Source organism: Callospermophilus lateralis, chromosome 10 (genome assembly GCF_048772815.1).
Source record: "Callospermophilus lateralis isolate mCalLat2 chromosome 10, mCalLat2.hap1, whole genome shotgun sequence".
In the NCBI taxonomy this organism is placed as follows: domain Eukaryota; kingdom Metazoa; phylum Chordata; class Mammalia; order Rodentia; family Sciuridae; genus Callospermophilus; species Callospermophilus lateralis.
In genome coordinates, this window is record NC_135314.1 from 57035774 (window position 1) to 57062350 (window position 26577).

General features: G+C 34.9%; 1 protein-coding gene across 2 annotated transcripts in view; it reads left to right on the top strand.

The window, feature by feature from the left end:
* The window catches only part of Iqcb1 (IQ motif containing B1), a 55118-nt gene that overhangs the window by 14581 nt on the left and 13960 nt on the right, over positions 1-26577 (top strand). For both annotated transcript variants that reach the window (XM_076868158.1, XM_076868157.1), the window contains exons 7-11: positions 1483-1582; positions 14713-14891; positions 17486-17595; positions 19019-19128; positions 24031-24173. In XM_076868158.1, the coding sequence (XP_076724273.1) occupies positions 1483-1582; positions 14713-14891; positions 17486-17595; positions 19019-19128; positions 24031-24173 (642 nt within the window). The remainder of the gene's footprint in view (positions 1-1482; positions 1583-14712; positions 14892-17485; positions 17596-19018; positions 19129-24030; positions 24174-26577) is intronic.

Below are 26577 nucleotides of genomic sequence, written 5' to 3' on the forward strand. Positions count from 1 at the left end.
AAGATAGCTAATCACAATTCATGCATATCATTTGAACATTGAATAAATTTTAAAAATTCACAAAGCAATTAGAAGTTGATACACTTGACTGGCTATTTGATGAAATTAAGAAATAGTTATTATGTTTTATTGCTTAGTAATTAATGTCTTTTGGCAATTTATATTGAAAAATTTATGGATAAAATAATTTGATGTCTTAGATGTATTTCAAAATAAAATGAGAGTGGATGAGGAAGTAGGTAAAATAAGTTTCACCACCAGTTGATCATGGTTAAAGCTGATTGACTGGTTTGTGGGTATTCATTATAATCTCTTATATGCTTTTATGTATGTTCGAAAATTTCATTGTAAAAAGTTGAAATAAGTAAATAAATGGGTACAGCGTCAGTTTTTGTTTGGAGCAGTAGTGGCAGTAAGGTAGGACTTATTCTACCAAATAGTTTTCTGACTATTGAAAAACAGAATAGGAGCTCTAAAAATAAGTTATATAATAATATATTATAAGCTAACTGGCATAAAATTAAAATGGAATCACTGTTTAGTGAGTTATTTCAGCTAAATTTTTCCAGTGGGAAAAAAAATTGTATACATATTAGGTACTATGTGATTTTAGTGAATTCAAAGTTAATTCCAAAGTTATTAATAAACATTTAAGTAAATAAAAATGGAAAATATGCTTATTCTAGCTACAAAGAATGTTTTAACTAAACTAACAAAACATAAAAAGCAATAGAAATATTTAATAATAGCAGAATTATTTTTAAGTTGTTAAACATTTGGAAAACTGGTGAGTAGTGAAATACTGGACTATATAAATAGAATCAAAAAAACAGGAATTAATATTGGAAAGAAATCAAATCTGTTCCTTCAGAAGATAGAAAAGGGAAAGAGTCACATTATTTGATAGAAGTTAACATAGTGTCCCACAGAGCCAGCTTGCCAACATACTTGATTTTATTTTACTTTTCTGCTCAGCTTTGAAGAAGGGATAAATAGATAGATAATGACATTTACTGGGAATATACCCTTTTCTAGGACATTTGTATTAGCCTTTGTGAAAGTTACTTATTTCTAGTTTTACAGATGAAGGAAATGGCGTTTCGAAGAGGTTAAGCAACTTGCGTAAGCATATTATGCCAGTTCTTCATAATTTCTTCTCAGTATTTAAATTAATTCATTGAAATTCATTACTAGAAAAGGTCTTCAAATTTGGAATATATTATTTTATGTTCAGTTTAAAGAGAGGTAATAATAAATTCATTACTATTTATAGAAGTTATCTTGAGTGTAACCTTTCATGAAAATAGAATGCCTATGACTGTTTAAATACATCTGCCTACATCTTAAAATCTTTATTGTAGAGTACAAAAAGCCAAGAAATTCAGCAAAAATGGTCATGCTTTGATTATATTTTAAAAAGACAAAATTCCACTTGTGGTATTACAAAATCTACTTTAATCTTTCTTTCTTTTCTTCTTTTAGTATTACAAAGTGACCATTTCTTACACTTACTGCAGACTGACAATGTTCAAATAGGATCTATAGTCATGACTTTGCTACAGAATATACTGCAAATCAACAGGTGACTTGATTTTATATAATGATACTGATTTTTTATTTTTTGAACAGAAGCATTACCAATTTTATTCCAATTTTGCTGAAATCAATTGTATTTGACTTGTATGTGATACTTAAGCTCTGTTACCATTGTCTTTCAGGAAAAAATGTAAAAATACGATAAAAGATTAGAAATTTATTATCAAATTGCTATCAAAGCTTAAGAAGATCTTAGCCAAATCTCAGGCTTAAAGAAGAAATTAGTGTAATATCCAAAGAAAAATATTAGGGTCACAGTAAAAAATGCTTATTCTCTTATTTATTTAAGAAGCAACAAGCTTAATATTGTGATAAATACTAAAGAGGCATATTAAAAAGTACTAGTTTCCTCAGATGAAAATAAAAAGGCAGAATATACACAGTTGAAATCATTCTTTCAGTTCTGTGTGAATTAAGCAGCTAGTATGTGCCAAGTACTGTCTGTCATTCCATTTACAAAGTTGATTAAAACCCAGAATTTATCTTCAAAGATAAATGGTGGTAGAGTGGAAGAGTTAGGTAGACACATGAACCTGTGTTATGGAATTAAATATGTGCACAAATGTTAGAGAACTTCTGGCCCAAACTGAGAGGGGATTCTTCCTAATGAAGATAATACCTAAGATGAAATTTAAGGATGATAAATTGTCCAGGGAAGATGAGGAGAAAGCAGTATATGCAGATAATAACATGCAAAAACATAGAGGTAAGAAACACACTGAGAGTGAAAAGTAGGACAAATCATTGTTGTTGGGACTTAAAGTTCAGTATCAGAAATGCCTAGCAAGTTCTGCAGAGGGTTAAATCTTGAAAAATTTATATTCTATGTTAAGAAAATTAAGTCTTATCCTATAGGCAGTGGGAACCATTTTAAGTGAAGATATTTTTAAGTAGATGAAAATGGTCAGATTACATTTTAGTTTTTTTACTCTGGTTGCTACTGGAAGAAAGGTAAGTGGAACAAAACTCTAGACAAAGATGGCACCTAGAGGAAACAATCTCAAAAATGCAAGTGAAGGAATGAAATCTTGATTTTGAACACTGATACCTGGGGATGGATTTTAGAAAATAACCGATTAAACTCATCAAGACTTCATGTACACTTTTTGTTACGATGGAATAGTAGAAATGGATTTACCATCACCTAAAAAAAAGACATTAGTTTTCAACAAACTGAACATGAGTCAACTAATGAGTTAAAGTAAGCCCAAAGAAAAAATAAATGTTGTATTAGATTTCTGTCACTCTAAGACAGAAATCTACCTGAGACAGTCAACTTAGAGAAAGATGATTATTGCTTAGTATTGAAGGCTCCAGTTCATGATCAGTTGACCCCATGGATTTGAGCCTGTGGTGAGGCAGCACATCATGGAGGGAGAACATCGTGGCTGGAAAGCAAAAGAGAGGAAGGGGCCAGGGACCCACAATCCTCTTCAAGAAAGTGTCCCCAAAGACCTAAAGACCTGCCAATAGGCCTCATCTCTCAAAAGTTGTAGCACCTTCCAATAATGCCATCATGGAGACTGAGCCTTTACTATACATGGACCTTTCAGGGACATTCAATATCCAAACTGTAACAGAAGTGAACCTCACAATTATCTTGACATAGTATTCAAACAGCTTCTAGGCAGTGATAGAGGGAAGTGTATCCCATCCAGACTGAGTTGAAGACAGAGAGAGCTGAAAATACAAGAAGAACAAGGTAGCTAGAGTACACAAGACAGAATATCAGAGAAGAGAGCTACCAGAGATTGGCAAAGAGGTCCCTTCAAGTCAAGAGTGAGGTAGAAATATTGGTCACATATGTGTAAAAAGAAAGGAAGAAACTACCCAATGTCAGGAAAAGCAATAATTTAAAAGGATTAAACAAAACAAAACAAAAAAAAAAAAAAAACACACAGTTCTAGGAGCTTACACAGGTTTGGGAATCATGCCTGTTACTAAAAGCTAAACTGGAAAACCTCATAAACACTGGAGCATCAGGTAGGGTGGTATCCAAGATGGTTTCACCCTGTTGCTATGAAGTGGCACAAAACTGAGCACTATTCCAGACCATCCAAATCAATCATAAAATTGAGGCCTAAAAAGATCAAACTATCTCAAAGTATCTTAACTAAACATGGCTTTTGAAACGCTATGCATATTACAACCTTTTTTTTCTCACTGGAGGGTATATAAATGTAGGAAGTATAATTCTTAATAAATAAGTTGGATTTATCCCAAGAATTTAAGGCTGGTTTAATATCCTAAAGTCAATCAGTATAATGCATCACTTTAACAAACCAAAAAAAAAACAAAAACCACATCATTTTATCAGTAGATATAGAAAAAGTCTTTGATAAAATCTTACATTCATTCCTCATTTTAATTAAAAAATCTTCTAAAGTAAATGAGTTTTAAGTGGTAGAACAAAAAATTGATATAAAATATAAACTGAAATTTTATATCCAGTTAACAGTCAGAAGTTGCAATATTTAAGAATTGCAATTTATAAAGCATAAAATATTAAATCCAACAAAAAATGTTAAAGACCCATTCACTGAAAACTGTAAGTATTGCTAAGAAGAATTAAAAAATGTAGAAATAAATGGAAAGATGCCATGTTGTATACCTTAAACGCATCCCAATAAAATTTCTATTTTTGTAGAAATTGACAAACTGATTGTACAGTTCATATGAAAGAAAAGGATTTAAAGTAGTCTAACCGGCTTTGAAATTGAATAACAAAGTTAGAGAACTATACCTAATCTAAAAACTTTCATAAAACTACTATAATTAAGATGATATGCCGGGCTGGGGATGTGGCTCAAGCAGAAGCGCGCTCGCCTGGCATGCGTGCGGCCCGGGTTCCATCCTCAGCACCACATACAAACAAAGATATTGTATACACCGATAACTAAAAAATAAATATTAAAATTCTCTCTCTCTCTCTTAAAAAAAAAAAAAAGATGATATGCCAGTGATGTTACTTCTTTAATACATCAGAAACATCAATGAAACAAGATAGAGTCAGGAATAGACTCACACAGATATGAATAGTTGAGAAGAGTAAAGGTCATTCATTGGGGAAAATAAGTTTTAAAATAAGTTGGAACAGTTGGCTATCAATGTGCAAAGACCTACATGCAAAATCTAAAATATAAAACTTCTTGGAGAAAATTAGTATAAAACCTGTGTTGAGCAAAAATTTCCTAGATTCTTAGGTGTAATGCTTAATGTAAAATCTGCAAAATAAGCAATTTATCAGACTTAAATTAGACTTCATCAAAATTTCACAAGTCTATTTCTGAAAAGATACTTTTAATGAAATAAAACATTCACAGACTGGGAAAAATATAAGCGAACTATATATCTTATTACATACTTGTACGTAGAATACGTAAAGAACTCTCAAATTTTAACAAAAAAATTTTTTAAAAATGTGGAAAGTAGACCCCGCGCTTGCAAGGTAGGCGGGCCTGCGACCCACGGGCAGGTCAGGCCCAGCAACCTGCGGAGGGGCACAGCTGCCCCACGCGCCTGCAAGGTAGGCGGAACCATGACCAGCGACAGAACAGGCCCAGCGGCCCGCCAGACACATCGCCCCGGTTGGGGGAGGGGCAGAGCCACTGCGCGCCTGCAAGGTGGGCAGAGCCGCCGCGTGCCTGCAAGGTAGGAAGATCTGCGACCCACCGGCAGGTCAGGCCCAGCAACCCGCGGAGGGGCACAGCTGCCCCACGCGCCTGCAAGGTAGGCGGAACCGTGACCACCGACAGAAAAGGCCCAGGGGCCCGCCAGACATATCGCCCTGGTTGGGGGAGGGGCACAGCCACCGGGCGCCTGCAAGGTAGGCGGACCCGTGACCCACCAGCAGAACAGGCCCAGCAATCTGCAGAGCGGCAGAGCCACTCCCCCCACTCCGCACCTGCAAGGTAGGCGGACCTGCGACCCACGGGCAGGTCAGGCCCAGCAATCCGCGGAGGGGCACAGCTGCCCCACGCGCCTGCAAGGTAGGTGGAACCGTGACCACCGACAGAACAGGCCCAGCGGCCCACCAGACACATTGCCCCAGTTGGGGGAGGGGCAGAGCCGCCGCGCGCCTGCAAAGTAGGCGGACCTGCGGCCCACCAGCAGATCAGGCCCGGCAATCCGTGGAGCGGCAGAGCCGCCCCACGCGCCTTCAAGTTAGGCGGACCTGAGACCCACCGGCAGGTCAGGCTCAGCAACACGTGGAGGGTCAGAGCTGCCCCCTGCGTCTGCAAGGTAGGCAGACCTGTGACCCACCAGCAGAACAGGCCCAGTGGCCTGCCATCGCCCCGATTGGCGGAGGGGCAGAGCAGCCACCAGTGCCTCCTAGGTAGACAGACCTGCAAACGACAGAAAGAACAGGCCTAGCAGCCCGTGGAGGGGCAGAGTCGCTGCTCGCGCCTGCAAGGTAGGCGGACCTGTGACCCACCGGAAGAACAGGCCCAGCGGCCTGCAGAAGGTCAGAGCCGCCACCCGCACCTGCAAGGTAGGCAGACCTGCGACCACCGAAAGAACAGGCCCACCGAAAGAACAGGCCCAGCGGCCTGCCGGCGTGGTAGGCACATTGCCCCAATTGGAGGAGGGGCAGAACCACCGCCAAAGCCTGCGAGGGAGACTTTGCAACTATACAAGAGCAATATAAATATATAGGGGGAAATATCAATAACACAACAGTTTCACCAAGCAGAAAGAAACGCGATCTGTATGAAAAGACAAGGAAAGAAAGGACCACAAGCAATGCAGGTCAACTCAACTTTAGAAGACGTAATATCTGCAGCGGATGGAATGTCAGATAAAGAATTCAGGATATACATGCTTCAGATGACCTGGAGTCTCAAGGAAGACATTAGACAGCAAAATCAGACAATGAAAGACCACTTCGACCACTTCGACAATGAATTACATAAACAAATCCAAGAAGCAAAAGATCAATTATACAGGGAGATAGAGGTTATTAAAAAACAAACAAACAGAAATCCTAGAAATGCAGGAAGCAATAAACCAACTTAAAAACTCAATTGAGAATACTACCAGCAGAGTAGAACACTTAGAAGACAGAACATCAGACAATGAAGACAAAGTATTTCAACTGGAGAAGAACATAGACAGCTCAGAAAGACTGTTAAGAAACCATGAGCAGAACATCCAAGAAATATGGGATAACATAAAGAGACCAAATTTAAGAGTCATTGGGATACAGGAAGGTATAGAGGTCCAAACCAAAGGAATGAGCAATCTATTCAATGAAATAATATGAGAAAACTTCCCAGACTTGAAGAATGAGACAGAATCCCAAATCCTAGAAGCCTACAGGATGCCGAATGTGCAAAATCATGAGATCCATACCTAGACACATTATAATGAAGATGCCCAACATACAGAATAAGGAGAGAATTTTAAAAGCTACAAGAGAAAGGAAGCAGATTACATTTAGGGGTAAACCAATCAGGATAACAGCTGATCTTTCAACAGAGACTCTGAAAGCTAGAAGATCCTGGAATAACATATTTCAAACACTGAAAGAAAATGGGTTCCAACCAAGAATTGTGTATCCAGCAAAATTAAGCTTCAGGATGGAAGATGAAATTAAAACCTTCCATGATAAACAAAAGTTAAAAGAATTTGCAGCTAGAAAACCATCTCTTCAAAACATCCTCGGCAAAATACTACAGGAAGAGGAAATGGAAAATATCAATGAAAACCAACAGCGGGAGGTAGTACAGTAAAGGAGGGGGGAAATAATCAAAGAGGAAAACAAACCATGTTTAGTAACATAAACAAATATGACTGGAAGAACAACCCATATCTCAATAATAACCCTAAATGTTAATAGCTTAAACTCACCAATTAAGAGACACAGGCTAGTAGAATGGATCACAAAACAAGACCCAACAATATGCTGCCTTCAGGAGACGCATTTGATAGGAAAAGACATACATAGACTGAAGGTGAAAGGTTGAGAAAATCATATCACTCATATGGACTTCGGAAACAAGCAGGAGTGTCCATACTCATATCAAATAAGCCAAAGTTAATCAAAAGGGATAAAGAAGGACACTACATACTGCTCAAGGGAACCATACACCAACAAGACATAACAATCCTAAATATATATGCCCCAAACAATGGTGCAGCTATGTTCATCAAACAAACTCTTCTCAAGTTCAAGAGTCTAATAGACCACCATACAATAATCATGGGAGACTTCAACACACCTCTCTCACCACTGGACAGATCTTCCAAACAAAAGTTGAATAAGGAAACTATAGAACTCAATAACATAATTAATAACCTAGACTTAATTGACATATATAGAATATACCATCCAAGATCAAGCAGTTATACTTTTTTCTCAGCAGCACATGGATCCTTCTCAAAAATAGATTATATATTATGTCACAGGGCAACTCTTAGACAATATAAAGGAGTAGAGATAATACCATGCATCTTATCTGATCATAATGGAATGAAATTGAAAATCAACGATAAAAGAAGTAAGGAAAAATCATGCATCACTTGGAGAATGAACAATAGGTTACTGAATGATCAATGGGTTATAGAAGACATCAAGGAGGAAATTAAAAAATTCTTAGAGATAAATGAAAACACAGACACAACATATCGGAATCTATGGGACACAATGAAAGCAGTTCTAAGAGGAAAATTCATTGCTTAGAGTTCATTCCTTAAAAAAAGAAAAAACCAACAAATAAATAATCTAATACTTCATCTCAAAATCCTAGAAAAAGAAGAGCAAAACAACAGCAAAAGAAGTAGAAGGCAAGAAATAATTAAAATCAGAGCTGAAATTAATGAAATCGAAACAAAAGAAACAATTGAAAAAATTAACAAAACTAAAAGTTGGTTCTTTGAAAAAATAAATAAAATCGACAGACCCTTAGCCACGCTAACGAAGAGAAGAAGAGAGAGAACTCAAATTACCAGCATACGGGATGAAAAAGGCAATATCACAACAGACACTTGAGAAATACAGAAGATTATCAGAAATTATTTTGAATCCTTATACTCCAATAAAATAGAAGATAGTGAAGGCATCGATAAATTTCTTAAGTCATATGATCTGCCCAGATTGAGTCAGGAGGATTTTGACAACCTAAACAGACCAATATCAATTGAGGAAATAGAAGAAACCATCAAAAGACTACCAACTAAGAAAAGCCCAGGACCGGATGGGTATACAACAGAGTTTTACAAAACCTTTAAAGAGGAACTAATACCAATACTTTTCAAGCTATTTGAGGAAATAGAAAAAGAGGGAGAACTTCCAAATTCATTCTACGAGGCCAACATCACCCTGATTCCTAAATCAGACAAAGACACTTCAAAGAAAGAAAACTACAGACCAATATCTCTAATGAACCTAGATGCAAAAATCCTCAATAAAATTCTGGCGAATCGGATACAAAAACATATCAAAAAAATTGTGCACCATGATCAGGTAGGATTTATCCCGGGGATGCAAGGCTGGTTCAATATACAGAAATCAATAAATGTTATTCACCACATCAATAGGCTTAAAAATAAGAACCATATGATCATCTCGATAGATGCGGAAAAAACATTTGACAAAGTACAGCATCCCTTTATGTTCCAAACTCTAGAAAAACTAGGGATAACAGGAACATACCTCAATATTTTAAAAGCAATCTATGCTAAGCCTCAGGCTAGCATCATTCTGAATGGAGAACAACTGAAGGCATTCCTTCTAAAATCTGGAACAAGACAGGGATGCCCTCTCTCACCACTTCTGTTCAACATAGTTCTCGAATCACTGACCAGAGCAATTAGACAGATGAAAGAAATTAAAGGCATAAAAATAGGAAAAGAAGAACTCAAATTATCACTATTTGCAGATGACATGATTCTATACCTAGCAGACCCAAAGGGTCTACAAAGAAACTATTAGAGCTAATACATGAATTCAGCAAAGTGGCAGGATATAAAATCAACACGCATAAATCAAAGGCATTCCTGTATATCAGCGACAAATCCTCTGAAATGGAAATGAGGACAACCATTCCATTCACAATATCCTCAAAAAAATAAAATACTTGGGAATCAACCTAACAAAAGAGGTGAAAGACTTATACAATGAAAACTACAGAACTCTAAAGAGAGAAATAGAAGAAGATCTTAGAAGATGGAAAAATGTACCCTGTTCATGGATAGGTAGAACTAACAACATCAAAATGGCGATATTACCAAAAGTTCTCTATAGGTTTAATGCAATGCTAATCAAAATCCCAATGGCATTTCTTGTAGAAATAGAGAAAGCAATCATGAAATTCATATGGAAAAATAAAAGACCCAGAATAGCAAAAACAATGCTAAGCAGGAAGTGTGAATCAGGCGGTATAGCTATACCAGACTTCAAACTATACTACAGAGCAATAATAACAAAAACAGCATGGTACTGGTACCAAAACAGGCGGGTGGACCAATGATACAGAATAGAGGACACAGAAACCAATCCACAAAATTACAACTATCTTATATTTGATAAAGGGGCTAAAAGCATGCAATGGAGGCAGGATAGCATCTTCAACAAATGGTGCTGGGAAAACTGGAAATCCATATGCAACAAAATGAAACTGAATCCCTTTCTCTCGCCATGCACAAAAGTTAACTCAAAGTGGATCAAGGAACTTGATATCAAATCAGAGACACGGCGTCTGATAGAAGAAAAAGTTGGCTATGATCTACATACTGTGGGGTCGGGCTCCAAATTCCTCAATAGGACACCCATAGCACAAGAGTTAATAACTAGAATCAACAAATGGGACTTACTCAAACTAAAAAGTTTTTTCTCAGCAAAAGAAACAATAAGAGAGGTAAATAGGGAGCCTACGTCCTGGGAACAAATCTTTACTCCTCACACTTCAGACAGAGCCCTAATATCCAGAATATACAAAGAACTAAAAAAATTAGACAATAAGATAACAAATAACCCAATCAACAAATGGGCCAAGGACCTGAACAGACATTTCTCAGAGGAGGACATACAATCAATCAACAAGTACATGAAAAAATGCTCACCATCTCTAGCAGTCAGAGAAATGCAAATCAAAACCACCCTAAGATACCATCTCACTCCAGTAAGATTGGCAGCCATTCGGAAGTCAAACAACAACAAGTGCTGGCGAGGATGTGGGGAAAAGGGTTCACTTGTACATTGCTGGTGGGACTGCAAATTGGTGCGGCCAATTTGGAAAGCAGTATGCAGATTTCTTGGAAAGCTGGGAATGGAACCACCATTTGACCCAGCTATTCCCCTACTCGGTCTATTTCCTAAAGACCTAAAAAGAGAATACTAAAGGGACACTGCTACATCCATGTTCATAGCAGCACAATTCACAATAGCAAGACTGTGGAACCAACCTAGATGCCCTTCAATAGACGAATGGATAAAAAAAGTGTGGCATTTATACACAATGGAGTATTACTCTGCATTAAAAAATGACAAAATCATAGAATTTGCAGGGAAATGGATGGCATTAGAGCAGATTATGCTAAGTGAAGCTAGCCAATCCCTTAAAAACAAATGCCAAATGTCTTCTTTGAAATAAGGAGAGTAACTAAGAACAGAGTAGGGAGGAAGAGCATGAGAAGAAGATTAACATTAAACAGGGATGAGAGGTGGGAGGGAAAGGGAGAGAGAAGGGAAATTGCATGTAAATGGAAGGAGACCCTCAGGGGTATACAAAATTACATACAAGAGGAAGTGAGGGGAAAGGGGAAAAAATATAAGGGGGAGAAATGAATTACAGTAGATGGGGTAGAGAGAGAAGAGGGGAGGGGAGGGGGGAGGGGGGATAGTAGAGGATAGGAAAGGCAGCAGAATTCAACAGACAATAGTATGGCAATATGTAAATCAATGGATGTGCAACTGATGTGATTCTGCAATCTGTATATGGGGTAAAAATGGGAGTTCATATCCCACTTGAATCAAGGTGTGAAATATGATATATCAAGAATTATGTAATGTTTTGAACAACCAACAATAAAAATTAATTTTAAAAAAATGTGGAAAGTAATTGGATGCTTCATGTAAGATGTAGTGGATGTATGAATGACAAATAAGCAAATGAAAATATTTTTGTTCAACATCCTTTGTCAGTAGGAGATACCGCTACATAGCCATTAAATGGCTAAAAGTTCAAACACTAACTCAAGTGTTGACAATGATACGAAGGAGCTAGATCTCTTATACATTGCTTCTGGGAATGTAAAATAGTACAATCACTGTGAAAAATAGGTTAGTAATTTCTTAACAAGCTAAATGTATACTACCACATTATATATCCATTCTACTCCAATATTCTTATGTATTTGCCTAAAAAGAATTGTACACAGCTCTTCATAGCAACATCATTTGTAATAACCAAAGACTAAAAACAATTTAGATGTTCTTCAACAGGTAACTAAATGGGTGCTATATCTATTCAATAGCACACTACTCAATAATAAACAAGAATGAACTCTTCACATGGCAACATAGAAGAATATAAAAATAATGCTCCATGAAAGACACAAGACAGCAAGAAATATATACTGTGTAATTCCATTTATGTAAAATTCTAGACAATGTAAACTAATTTGTAGTGACAAAAAGCAGATCACTGATTGCCTGAAGTGTCAGTGAGGCAAGAGGGAGAAACTATAATGAAACACATGGAAGCTTCGGGAATTATGATGTATTCATTTTCTTGTGTGTGTTGGTGAAACATCAAACTGATCAAATTCTATGTTATCAATTATACTTTAGCTATTAAAAATAAAAATCCTCAGGATGTGGTGAGTTTTGTAATGAAATAAGATAAAAGATACAGTCAAGTATGACACCAAGTTGTCTATTTTGGGAAACTGGACTCTAGTATATGAAATACATAGGAGCTGGCTCTGTGAGATAGGTGATGAATTCAGTGTTGGATAGGTTGGTTCAGCAGGCAGTAAAATAAGTGTCTATGGGGCTGGGGTCATAGCTCAGTGGTAGAGCGCTTGCCTACCATGTGTGAGGCACTGGGTTCGATTCTCAGCACAACATATAAATAAATTAATTAAATATAGGTCCATCAACAACTAAAAACAATTTTAAAAATCAAGCATCTATCCAAATCTTTGTAGACTGAAAATTATCAAATGTCCATCAATAACTGATTCATGAAGATAGGTGAACTAGAGTTACAGATTGATTTACAAACTAACAATTTATAAATGGTAGTAAAACTGAACAGGAGAAAAGATAAGGTCAGTGGGAAATATGAATAGATGGAGAAAAAAATGGGTTGAAAATGGATTCCTGGGGAATAATCTTTAAGGGGTGTGCTGGGGAAGGGGAGTCTATAAAGGAAACTTTAGAAAATTTTGTCAGAAATATATGGGTGGAGGGTGAAGGAGTGAACAGAAGAACGTTGTATCAAAGAATCTATGTGGGTGGAGAACATCAAGTACAAATAGGTGGTAGGAAAATAAGCTGTTAGTGATATATATGTGACATGGTATTTGTGAAGTTATATTAATTAAATGCACTTTGATGAAGTGTAGTGAAGTAATGAGGAAGAATGCCAAGTGTAGTCATTTAAGAAATGAATGGGGAGGGAGGAAATAGAATCATGGAAGTTTGGACTTGAAGCAGAAAAATAAGATGGGAGTTAGTGGCCTGCAGAAAATATTTTTAGGATTGGGAAATTTAAATAGCATTTAAAAACATTTGAAATAATGTATTATAATCCATTAAATCCTTTTGGAATGTGGAGTAAAGAAGTAATCAGACTGGATAGGTTTATCTACGGAAGGCTTTTTGAAATGAACATATATTTTACTTGAGTTTTGAATGGTGTGATAATAATGAAATGATGCAAAGGAAAGGATTGGACATCCCTGGCATAAGAAATAACTTAAAAACCAAGGCAGCATAGAAACATGCGTCACCAAGATTCCCACATATTTCGATTGAATGATCTTTAAAGTCTTTCAACTCTTGAGATTTTTGAATTTAGAATAGGCTATTGGAGTCTCTTAAAATTACTTTGGTCATGATTGAAGTATAATTTCCAAAAGGCTAAAAACATGACATAAGCAAATATAAAATTTAAATGATCAAAAATTTTATTCAACTCTCTCATGAGGGAACTAGTAAAATATTTATAGAGGCTCAAAGGAGAAATGGAGGGAGATTTATAGAATTGGTTTGTCAAAGGATTATAGAAATGAACTTGCAAATAAATTTTAAAAAATACTAATAGAAAAAAGATCACTGTCTAATAAAGCAATATATCATAGTAGCCTTTAGAATTACCTTTTGTACAGGACAGAAATCATTTGCATTGCTATTGTGTAGGTGTCTTATTTGCCTTGTTCTCAACTAAACATCATTGACAATATTCAATTTCTATCATCAAATTTAAAATACCTTAATAGTAAGTGGTCAAACAAAGGTATATGTCCCTACAAAATCACATGCTCCTTAAGGCACATAGTGAAAGAATAATGAGTAACCCCTTTTGACTTTTTCTAAGTTGTAAATATTTTTCATGACATCTGTAATACAAGATGAAATTGTCAGTATAATGAAGGAAACACCAAGGAAAAATAAGATTCCTCCTAAATTAAGTATATAATCTCTGTACATTACCTAGCAATTGACCTTGAACTGTCTTGTGATTTTGCTCATATTGTTGCCTTGAAATTTTTGAAATGCTTGTTATTTACTATGTTGTGAATTTCTCTTCTGAATTTGTGAGTTTCTCTGAGGAGAGGACTTTTTGAGACTACTTTTTGTATTTTCTATTATATCTAGCATGGTACCTTATACACAACAGGAATTCAATAAATTCAATAAATAAATGTTAATGTTTTAGGGGCTGGGGCTGGGGCTCAGCGGTAGCACACTTGCCTGGCACGTGTGAGGCACTGGTGTTCGATTCTCAGCACCACATATAAATAAATAAAGGTCTATCAACAACTAAAATAAAAATTTTTTAAAATAAAATAAAAAATAAACAAATAACTGCATATTTTATTTTAAATTTATAATAATAACTATGTATCAATTAATAATGATGTTTTTAAATTTTTTTCTTCTATTAGTGGTGATTTACTCAGAATAGAAGGAAAAACCCTGCATTCTATTTTAGACGAAGTTATTTTCAAGATTTTATCAACTCCTAGTCCAGTCATAAGAAGAACTTCTACAAAGCTTCTACTGTTGATGGCTGAATCCCATCAGGAAATTTTGATTTTACTGAGACTAAGTGCCTGCTACAAAGGTAGTACATCCATACTTTTCTTTTCTTGGGATTCTCAAAAAAGAATGTTTACTGATGGTATATGAAACACAAAATTCTTATAAATTTATTGAATTATGCAGATAAAATTTGATTATAACAGAAAAATGTCTATATAATCAAGCTATCAATGTCTCTACAGTGGCATGTGATAGTTCATAAATGAGGTTATAAAAAGTATTTACTCCCTCTCTAACGAAAAGATTCTGTGTTGAATATACCATGTAGTATAATAAAATAATGACCAAAGAAATCAGTGATTTTATCACAGCTAGCTTTATTAGAAAAAAATAGAACTATGCTGGAGAGGTTGATAACCCTTTTGGCATTTATATCAGTTAATTAATTAATTACTCTTTAAGTACTTCACTGCCTTTCTTCAGAAACAACAAAATCTGCCTTGCCTCGAATATCAATCACATATGTGTAAAAAGACCCCGCCTTTGAGGCTCAAAGGACTCAGTGTATTACATTCTCACATAAGAGCTTTCATTGACTTGAGCATTTACTATGTATAAGACACTGTTCTACATGCATTAAGTTTTTTAATATTTATGATGACCCTTTGGGATACTTCTATCCTCATTTTATAGATATACAATAGAAAGCATGGGAAAACTAATTTATCCAAGATCACACAGATCATGTACTTTTTCCAGTTACGAGCAAAGTTATCTGTTAGCTTTTATTTCTTTGCTGACCAGAGCCATGAATTAATTATGATATATCTTTTTTATTCAACATAATTAGGAAATGGGTTTCTATTTCATTAAATATATTTAATATAGGATTATCCCATGACTTCCCACTAGTCCAAACCAAAACAGAAACCAAACACCCCAGATCCTTTCCAGTGTTGTAGATAATCAGAGATCTCCAAGGCCCTCATCACTTTTAAGGGTCATGGACCCTGAGGCCTAGAAGTAATATATGCACGCATAGCGAGAACCAGGATGAGAGTCACAAAACTCACTGGACTATGTGGTGCACTTAATAACTAACAACTAAAATGGCATTTTAATCATTCTTTATGATTTGGAAGACACTTTAGCAATATACCTTGCATTAATCATTGCTGTGAACATTTTAATTATTTTATGAATTGTAGGAATAGAGAGGAAGAGAAGGTACTATTAATAGAACTCTAGTTGAATTGTGTCAGATGTACATTTCCCAATTCTGCAATTAGATTCCTACATAAATGTGAATGTCCAGCAGAGTTCATTATAAAGGGTTTACTCTTGATTGATATTTCAACAGTAGAATTTATTCAGTTTTTTTCTTGATATTTTATAATTATCAATATTGCTGAGAAGTTTGATTTTAAAGAGACTGTAAGGCAGGGGAATATTTATACCATGGCTTTGTAATTGTATACTGAGAAGAAGCCACTTTATTTACTTTATTTATATTGAATAACACATCATTCCAACATGCTCTGTTATTTTTACTTTTTGTTAATACTCTATTATTTACTTTTTGTTAATACTCTATTATTTGGGAATGAAAATGCGGTAGCTTAATGTTACAGCACTTCTGTGTTTGTTCAGGAATCTGTTGACTTATCCCAATATTAAATGTTAGTGGTTTTTTAATTTATTTAATAATGACTTTTCTTAATTAATAATGACTCATTGTAACCTACTTAAATACTTCTACAAGGTAGGCATATACTGAGTAGGTATTCTTAATAATGATCTTTAAAAATGTTTTGGTTTTTAAAATTGTTTTGGTTTTGCTGTGGTTATAGCTCAGTGGTAGAGCCTTGCCTAGCATATGTGAGGCCCTGGGTTCAATCCTCAGCACATAAAATAAATTTAAAGAAAGGTATTGTGTTCATCTACAACTTAAAAAATTGTTTTTTTAAATATTTTGGTTTAAGGCGTCTTATTTTCAAACAAGTTTCTGTCTATTATTTGACTAACTGTACTGATTCTATCGTTCTTTATTAAAGAGATTGTCTAGACAACTTTATTAATTTTTTTAGATTGAACCCAAGGACAACCCAAGATACCTCCCCAGCATATTATCTTTTAATTTTCAAAGAGGGTCTTCCTGACTTGCTGAGGTTGGCCTCGAACTGTGATTGTCCTGCCTTGGCCTTCCAAGTCACTGGGATTATAAGCATATGCCACCATGCCTAGCTATGTGGACATATTTTTGTATCAGATCTCACAAGTGAGCAACCAAGAATTATCAGGATAGATGAATATCCTGAACAACTCAACCTTGAGTCTTTGAGGAAAGGAAAAAAAAAAAAATCATGTGATTAACCTTGTTATATTCATTCATTTCTAAACCAGACTTTTTAACTTCAAATTAATACTAATTATCCAGGCATGGTAGTCCATGCCTGTAATCCTAACAACTCAGAGGCTGAGACAAGATGATTTCAAGTTCTAGGCCAGCTTCATCAACTTAGTGAGATTCTTTCTCAAAATTTAAAAAAAGGGGGTAGGAGGCAAGTATGTAGCTCAAGGGAAAAGTGCTCCCCCCCAAGTACTACAAAAAACAAGTAATACTGATTATATAATAAAATCAATTTATTGTTTATATCTTTTGTTATTCTATTTCAGGACTCAGAAATCTACTAAATAAACAGGAAACTGGGACAGAATTTAGTCAAGAACTTACACAGCTCATTAGCCTTTTAAGCCCTCAGATATATCAGGAAGTAGAAGACCAGGTATTTAATTATAAAAATAATTGGGGATATTTGCTAACTGAAACTATTGAGTTACAGTTTTCCTTAAATGTGTCTCACTTTCTTTTTCTTAATATTTTAAGCAAAATGCTTCCCTGGAAAATAGAAATATCTTTAAGAGTGTCTTTTCCATTTGGCCTACCCATAAATATAATTATAGTCTTGTTTATAGATGCTACCACATCAGGTTTTGGGGGGTTTTTTGTTTGTTTGTTTGTTTGTTTGTTTTTCAGGAATTCTTATGAAATTCCTATCTCTGATATTCATCATCTTTTATGCATAAGCTATTTAAACTTTTTCTTTGCTTTTTTCTTAAAAATATCTAATTATGCCAAACTATGTAGTTATGGAAGGCTAACCTTTTTAGTCTTTGAGAAATAATAATGCTTTTTGCCTCTACATGAAAAATTATATTAATAAAAATTAGAAGTTTGGGCTGGGGTTGTGACTCAGTGGCAGAGCGCGTACCTAGCAGGCATGATGCACTGGGTTCGATCCTCAGCCCTACATAAATATAAAATAAAGATATTATGTCCACCTAAAACTAAAAAGTAAAATTTTAAAAAATTAGAAGTTTGAGGTAGAAAATTATTATTTTAGTATATATTATTTCATCATACTTCCTTTAGTATACTTGAAATGGTGGCTCCAAATACCTCATTCCAATAGGAAAGTCATTTCCAGGTGAAGATTTAAAATAAGTATGGAAAATAGACTTAAATATAAAACAATAAAAACTATTTTTTAATTTAAAAGTCAATAAGTGCACTATATATTTAAAATCCTGAGCCAAAAAGGTAATACATTTAAAAATACAGAGTCAAGTTAGGCAGGAGGATGAAGGGGAGAACCTGAAAGGAAGAGAGCAGAAGAAAGGAATTTCCTGCTTCTTTGTGTGAACCTTCACATGTCTTAAACTAATCATAAAACTGTATATGTGTTTGACAGATACAAAACAGTGTACCAAAAGCTTTCAGAACTATGAAGATATTTGAACAACCACCACAAAAGATCAACAGAGCTTATAGTCAGAACCAATCAACCAGGTTGATTGCCTATTAAATAAAAATAATGACAAGGTAACTCAAAAAAGATTATGAAAGGTTAGGCATTACTATGAGGTCTTTGAAAAGAAAGTGAGATTAAACAGAATTTGGAGCTAACTAGATTACATCTTGAATATGTTCTAGATAATGCCTGACTGAGCCTAACAAACTTCCTTTTGGAGGTAAGGTATAGTGTTCTTAGGCCTTCCTTGTCCTGGGCCTATGGATTTAGTGTTGTCTTCTACCCATTGTTAGAGAAGGAGATTAATTCTTGCCCTGGCCTGATATTTTAAGAAGTATACATTTTAAAAAAACTTTCCTTTAGATGTCTGTAAATTATTTCTGGCATATAATTTCAGAAACTACATCAAGCAGCTTGCTTGATTCAAGCTTATTGGAAGGGTTTCCAGACTAGAAAGAGAATAAAGAAGCTTCCATCTGCTGTGATTGCTCTGCAAAGGAGTTTCAGGTAAAGACGTTTAGTGATAGGAGTGATGATCTCAGGGCCTTATTAGGAGTACATTTGAGGGGCTGGGGATATAGCTCAGTTGGTAGGGTGCTTGCCTCAGATGCGCAATGCCCTGGGCTCAATCCCCAGCACCACAAAAAATAAATAAATAAATAAAAATACATTTGAATGAAAACTTAAGGGGATTTTGGTGGTGGTGGTGTTGCTTTGGATTTTTTTTTCAATTTCTTTATAATATGTGTCCTTTTTTTCCTTGCTTTCATTCTATTGCATATGTTACTGACTTTCATCTCTCCAGTAACTATATGCAATTTCAAAGCAAAGGGCATAACATAAGAAGATTCTGGTGTGTCAAATATATAGTCCTATCTACTTAGTAAGATTGTTTATGGGCCAAGCATACAGAGGGAGCCAATGATATTTATATTAAATCCTTAAAGCCAACAGTTCTCGTTAGTATTTTTATCTAATTATGATAAAACAGGTATGAATATATAATAATTAAATTGTTAACCCAGTTTTTCTGAGTAAATGGCATGGATGGATATGATCCTTAAGATCTGACAGTTTATCATTTATCTGTATTTCAAGTGGACTGAAAATGAAATACTGAAAATGTGGTCCACTTTTGTTATGACTAACTCATGTAGATTCTTAGAGGTTACAAAAAGAACAAAAAAGGATTTAGCTTTTAGGTCACTTATGATAAGGAAAAACCATCTCAGAAATTATTTTCCATGTAGCCTAACTTAAAGTCAGGTTTTAGCTCACTAAAATGAAACTAGCATATTACAGAAGTAAACTTTTTAAAGAAAACTGAAACTCTTATTTTAATAAATGCACCTGCATTTCTCAGTTATTAAAAAAACATTTAAAAATAGCTATGGGGTTCAAAATGCTATATTGCCACAAAATTGAGGTCATTAAAGTTACTCTGGCTGGGTCTCTTAATGGATGTCCTCTTCTTTGATGATAGTTTTCTTCAGGAAAGACTGAAAGATAAATTATAAATATCACTGGGCATGAATATTGTTGGTAGCAAAAAAAACATTAATTTTTAAAACATGAATTAAGTGCCTACATGCTAGAAGATGCATTGATGGAAATATATTATCTATATCTATCTAGAGAGATGGAGAATTTAATAGACTTGATTTTGTACCCACTTCAGCCATTTTTTGGCTAAGTGATCTTGTATATATTGCCTCACCTCTCTCAGCCTCAAATTTTCAATCTATTAAATTGAGATAATCATCTATTTCCTCATGTGTTAGTCAACTTTCTGTCACTGTGACAAAATACTGAGATAAATCAATTTAAAAGGAGGAAAGGTTTATTTTGGTTCATAGTTTATCAATGGATTAATCTATTGATGAGGTTAGAATCCTAATGATTCAGTCACCTTCCTAAGACCCACATCTGAACACTGTTGCCTTGGGAACCAAACCTTCAACATATGAGCCTTTAGAGGACATTTCAGGTCCAAATTATAACAACTCACAAGACTGAGATAATATAAAGTCTTTCATCATACTACCTGGCACTTAGAAAATGGTAGGAGGAAAAAATGCATTTGGCAGATTTTCTGCCCTTGAAGATTTACAAATCTAGACAGACACATCAAATAAATAGACTCATGAGAGGCAAGTATTATCCTTCTGACATTCCTTCAAATGGTTGGTAGTAAATAAAACATTAATTTTGCCTATCCTACAAGCTGTCTCTTTAAAAAAAAAAATGGGGGAAAATAGCATTTTTGTGGTCAAATAAATTTGAGAAATACTAAATATTTGAGTACCACAATATATATTCTTCAACTCAAGAATCTGAGATGCTCTTGTCTTCTGTGGTGAAGTCAGAGTAGTTAACTACTTATGAATTCTACCTGTAATGAATCTCAGGTAGCTGGGGTGTAGCCCAGTGATAGAATGTGTATTTAGCATTTATAAAGTCCTGCATTCAGACCCAGCACCAAAATAGTATTACAGGATTACAGATTTTGTCCACTTAGAAGTATATTTATGGAATTTGATTAACATTCCACTATTTTAAAATAGAAATTCCATTGCTTTCTTTATGTAACAAAACCAGACCAGTGTGATTATTTAAAAAGATAAACTGAAGGCAGTAATGATTTATTTCACATTATGTGTTCATTTCCTGTTCAGTATTTGAAATTTGAGATTCTGGAATACACAGAAGTTCAGTTTTAGCTCTTAGGTTTTATTTACATTTTTTATTTCAAATGTACTCCAGACTTTAGCACCTTTCCTCTTATAAATTGTTACAGTTTATGCAAATGTCTGTCATTTCCTTTGTAGCTGAGGTTTTTGCCTCATCATTTTTAGGTCATTAGCTTCATAATTTCTCCCTCCCATGCTTATTTGGGGGAGAGAAACTACTGAAACTACAGATTTGTCCAAATTGATCAGGGTTTTTTAGATTCAGCAAGAGACACTTGTAGTCACATTCTTGCTAAAGCACTTTCATAGGAAGCTCATTTTTATTTAATTGTTTTTCATGGTCAAAAACTTTATTTTCTATTAAGCATCCTTTTTCCCGGCAAGATTTTCTGAAACAGCTAACAGCTGCTCTATTCATGATTTATGTACCTTTACCTTGATGCTGATGTTTAGGTATGTTAGTTACATTTGTTTGATTTCCCTTTGATTGGTGCCTCTGTTAGTCTGAGGCATAATACTGAGCAGGCAGCAAACACTTTTAAAAGTGAAAAACTGCGTGCCAGTGGTCAGATACTTACTTGTTCTTGCAAAAATGTCTGTTGGATGAATGATCTTTTTAAATTTTTAAGAGATTATAAAAACTCATAGCAAAATAACTAGAATGTAACTAAATGGTGAAAGGAACATTCAAAATCACATCAGTTCCTGATAAATGTTTTCAAACATGATATTAAAACTCATGAATCCAAGAAGCACATATATTTACAATTTATGGTTGGCATTATGATCATTGAATCCCTCTTTTCTACTCCCTTCCTGGTTTGTATTTTACTTCCATTTTCATGCTCCATGGTCTTTTCATTTTAACCATATTTCATAGCCTGCATGTCTGAACTATTTCCCAAACCCAGTTTCTGACAAATTAAATATGTTAGCAAGTTGTTTTAATGACTACCATGTTTCTTACATTATTAGTGTTTTAAATATTGATAACACCATATTAGACATTACTATCTATAACAAATTAGAAGTTAGAAACAGGTAAGTGTTTTTTTTTTATCAGTCTGAAAGGCCTGCTCTCTTTCATCCTCCATAAGTGGGTAAAGGTCAAAATGCCATAATCTACATGCTGTACCACTTAAAAATTGGGGTGAGGGAGTGTCTTTAGGACAGGTTTCTTATCAACTGCTCTTTGGGAAGGGAGAGTCCCTCACCTACTTGATCTCCAATTTACCTGTAAAAAGAGATACTTCATACCTATCCAACTATTATTGATGGAAGTTTCAAAGTTGTGAGAAAACAACCACAGTAAAAAACATTTTTTTTTGAGTTTTCCTTCTTTACTTAAAAAAGATTTCTTTTAAAAGTTACAGTTGTTACTAAAATGCTAATTGATTGTTTTTCTTTTTCAAGAGAAAGCCGCATTTAACTACACCATTTTGTATTCTAGCTTAATACTGCAAAACGGAAGCCAAGATATTAGAGTTAGCAGTTTAATTCTAGGCAAAGGATCTAAGAGAAAACATGCTCTGGAAGGAGACGTACAGATTAATTCTATAGAAGTAAAATAAATCGTGTATTCTGTTTTCCTTTCCTCTGTATCCTCCTGGCTTTCTTTTTCTATGGGTATCTGAAAGCATTTTGAGTATATTTATTACAAACTAATATTCATGGTCTTTTTACATAGTGATGAAGGTAAGAAGCAACAAAAACTGGGTTGGGCAGGGTGCAGTGGTGCATACCTGTAATCCTAGTAGCTTGGGGCTGAGGCAGGAGGATTGTGAATTCAAAGCCCAGCCTCAGCAAAAGCAACAAGTTAAGCAACTCAGTGAGACCCTGTCTCTAAATAAAATACAAAATAGGGCTGGGATGGAGCTCAATGATTGATTACCTCTGAGTTCAATCCCCGCTACCAAAAAAAAAAAAATTGGGTTGGAAAGGCTAAGGAGAAAGTTGATAAATATAAGCAAATAATATAAAAATAATAAATAAGATGTTTTTAACACATGAAAAATTTATAACTAGTTATAAAATAATGTTTAGTAGTCAAGTAATTGAGAAATAGGTAAACCTAAGGAAAAAATCGGCCATAATCACACCATGTAGTAAAAATTGCTATTGAAATTTTAATGGTTTTTATCATTTAGTCTTTTATGTAACTACATATAAATTTTTAGCACAATTTGGATCACATTCTTATATATCTGATTTAATTTTTACCTGATACTGCATTACATGTCACTAAATATACTTTGAAAATTCTATTTTTTCATAGTTCATAGAATCCCATTAGATGAATGAACCAGTATTTCTTTATCCAGTCTCTGTTGTGGCATATATCATTTATTTTCATCTTGTTACTGTTGTGATACTATGTTAGCACATCTTTGAACACATTTACATATTTGATTATTTCCTTAAGAAAATTATTAGAAATGGAATTTGTTGGTCAACATTTTTAAGACTTTTGATATGTATTTCAAATATTTCTTCGAATATTTCTTTTGATGAATGTATCCAAATATTTCTCCAGAAAAGTACAGCAGAAGCACATGACAGTATAATTCATCATACCCTACCAACACTACAAATTTTCCCTAAGAAACTTTTTTTGTCTGCATTTATTTGATTACTTATGACATTAAGCATTTCATACCTTTCTTGAGTGGACATATGATTTATGAAATTGTGTGTAAGGCACTTACTGTTTCCATCACAGATCTAAACGAAAAAAGACACAGCTGAAACTCAATAGGCAGAAGGAAGAAGAGGATCTTAGATTACAATTGCAGCTTCAAAGACAGAGAGCCATGAGACTTTCTCGAGAATTACGGCTGAGTATGCTTGAAATAGTTCATCCGGGTGAGTGGCATTATCAACTTCAAAAAACTAAGAATGTTTAGAGTATCTTTTAATTAGCTAACGGATGATTTCTTTATTATTTTTTTTAAATAAATGATAGTGGAATGCATTACAATTCTTATTACATGTATATAGCACAATTTTTCATATGTCTGGTTGTATATAAAATATGTTGACACCAATTCTTGTCTTCATACATGTACTTTGGATAATTATGTCTATCACATTCCACCATCCTTGCTAATCCTCTGCCCCCTCCCTATCCCTCCCAACCCTCTGCCCTATTTAGAATTCATCTATTCTTCCCATGCTTCCCCTCCCTACCCCACTATGAGTCAACCTCTTTATATCAGAGAAAACATTGGCATTTATTTTTTGGAAATTGGCTAACTTCATTTAGCATTATCTCCTCCAACGCCATCCGCTTACCTGCAAATGCCATGATTTTGTTCTCTTTTATTGCTGAGTAAAATTTCATTGTGTATAAATGCCACATTTGGGACTGCAAATTGGTGCACAATATGGAAAGCAGTATGGAGATTCCTTGGAAATCTGGGAATGGAACCACCATTTGACCCAGCTATCCCTCTTCTTGGTCAATACCCAAAAGACTTAAAAAACAACATACTACAGGAACACAGCCACATCAATGTTTAAAGCAGCACATTTCACAATAACTAAGCTGTGGAGCCAACCTAGATGCCCTTCAGTGGGTGAATGGATTTAAAAATGTGGCATATGATTTCTTTTTTTTTTTTTTTTTTTTTTGTATTTATACCTTTGCTGTGTTTTTTTCACCTAAACCTTACTAAATTTCTTGAGTCAAAAAAAGTTGCATTTTTTTCCTAATTGATGATGAGCAGTATCCCCACCAATTTTTCTTATCTTTCAGATAAATTTGCAAAACATAAAAATTTATATTTAAAGATAGCTGTTAAAGACGTAAACTTGTTGAACTTAAGTAAGAAGTTAGAATATTGCTACATTGTGCCATTAGAACTTTACTTATTCCCTAGTACAAACCTTGTGATATCTTCTTGCCATCTGTGAGAGACTAAGCTGGAATTAGTGTAAGTGTGTTCTGGGAGGGCTGATGGGTACAAGATTGTTTTTTTTTCTAATTTTTCCTTTTTTTTTAATTTTTTAATATTTATTTTTTAGTATTTGGCGGACACAACATCTTTCTTTGTATGTGGTACTGAGGATCGAACCCAGGCTGCACGCATGTCAGGCGAGCGCGCTGCCGCTTGAGCCACATCCCCAGCCTAATTTTTCTTTTTTTATTATTCATTCCCAGGACTCTTCACTAGCACCTTATTTCTCTTCTTTTCCCTTAAATGTAGATAGTGTCCAGAGTTCCAGCCTTACTCACTTATCCTCTTTTACTCTGTCTAGTATGTCCCATCCATAACTATAGCTTCAACTATCAGTTGAATGCTTGGCACACAGAATGCTTGGCACACATGTTTGGTTTCCATCCTCACCCTCTGTCCTAAGTTCTAAAGCAGTACTGTCCAGTACAGTGTGTTAAATAAATAAAAAGTTATATGTCTGCATCATCTAAAACAGTAGCCAGTGGCCAGAGGTGATGTTGAGTATTTGAAATGTGTCTAATGCTTTCAAGGACCTAATTTTTAATTTTTATTTTATTTTAATCTAGGTAAGCACTTAAGTCTAATGTCTACTACTTGAGACAACATAGTTTTGTAGCAAGCTGCCTGTTGGATAGCTTTTCATGTTTATCCATAGACATCCCCAAAACTAGTGTCATCGTTTTGCCTCCCAGATTTCCTTTTCCTTGCTTCTCCATTTCAGGTGATACCAACAATCTACTTCATTTCCAATCTGAGACATCCTAGAGTTCCTTCCCTTTCTTACCTCTACGTCTTATGAGTCATTAAATCCTATGATTTTTAAAACTCTATCTCAGATATACTCCCTTTTTTTTTTTTTTTTGGTACTGGGATTGAACTCAGGGGCAGTTGACCACTGAGCCACATGCCCAGCCCTATTTTTTTATTTTGTTTAGAGACAGGGTCTCACTGAGTTGCTTAGTGCCTCATTATTGGTGAGGCTGGCTTAACTCAGGATCGTCCTGCCTTAGCTTCCCTAGCTGCTTGGATTTCATGCATGTGACCCTGCACCCAGCCAAATATACTCCCTTTTTATTACCACTGGCACTACCTTCTACTGTTTTTTTTTTTTTTTTTGTCACTTTACAACTGTGAGCCCTGGGCTGTATGCTAACTCCCAGAAAGTAAAAAAAAAAAAGTAATCTGTGTAAACCCAACTGGAAATTTGGATGAACACCAAGTAAAGCAGGTAACCAGTCATAAACATATTTTGCCTTTTCCATCTGGTAGTACCAAGTGATTTCCTAACCATGTACTCATGATTATTTCTT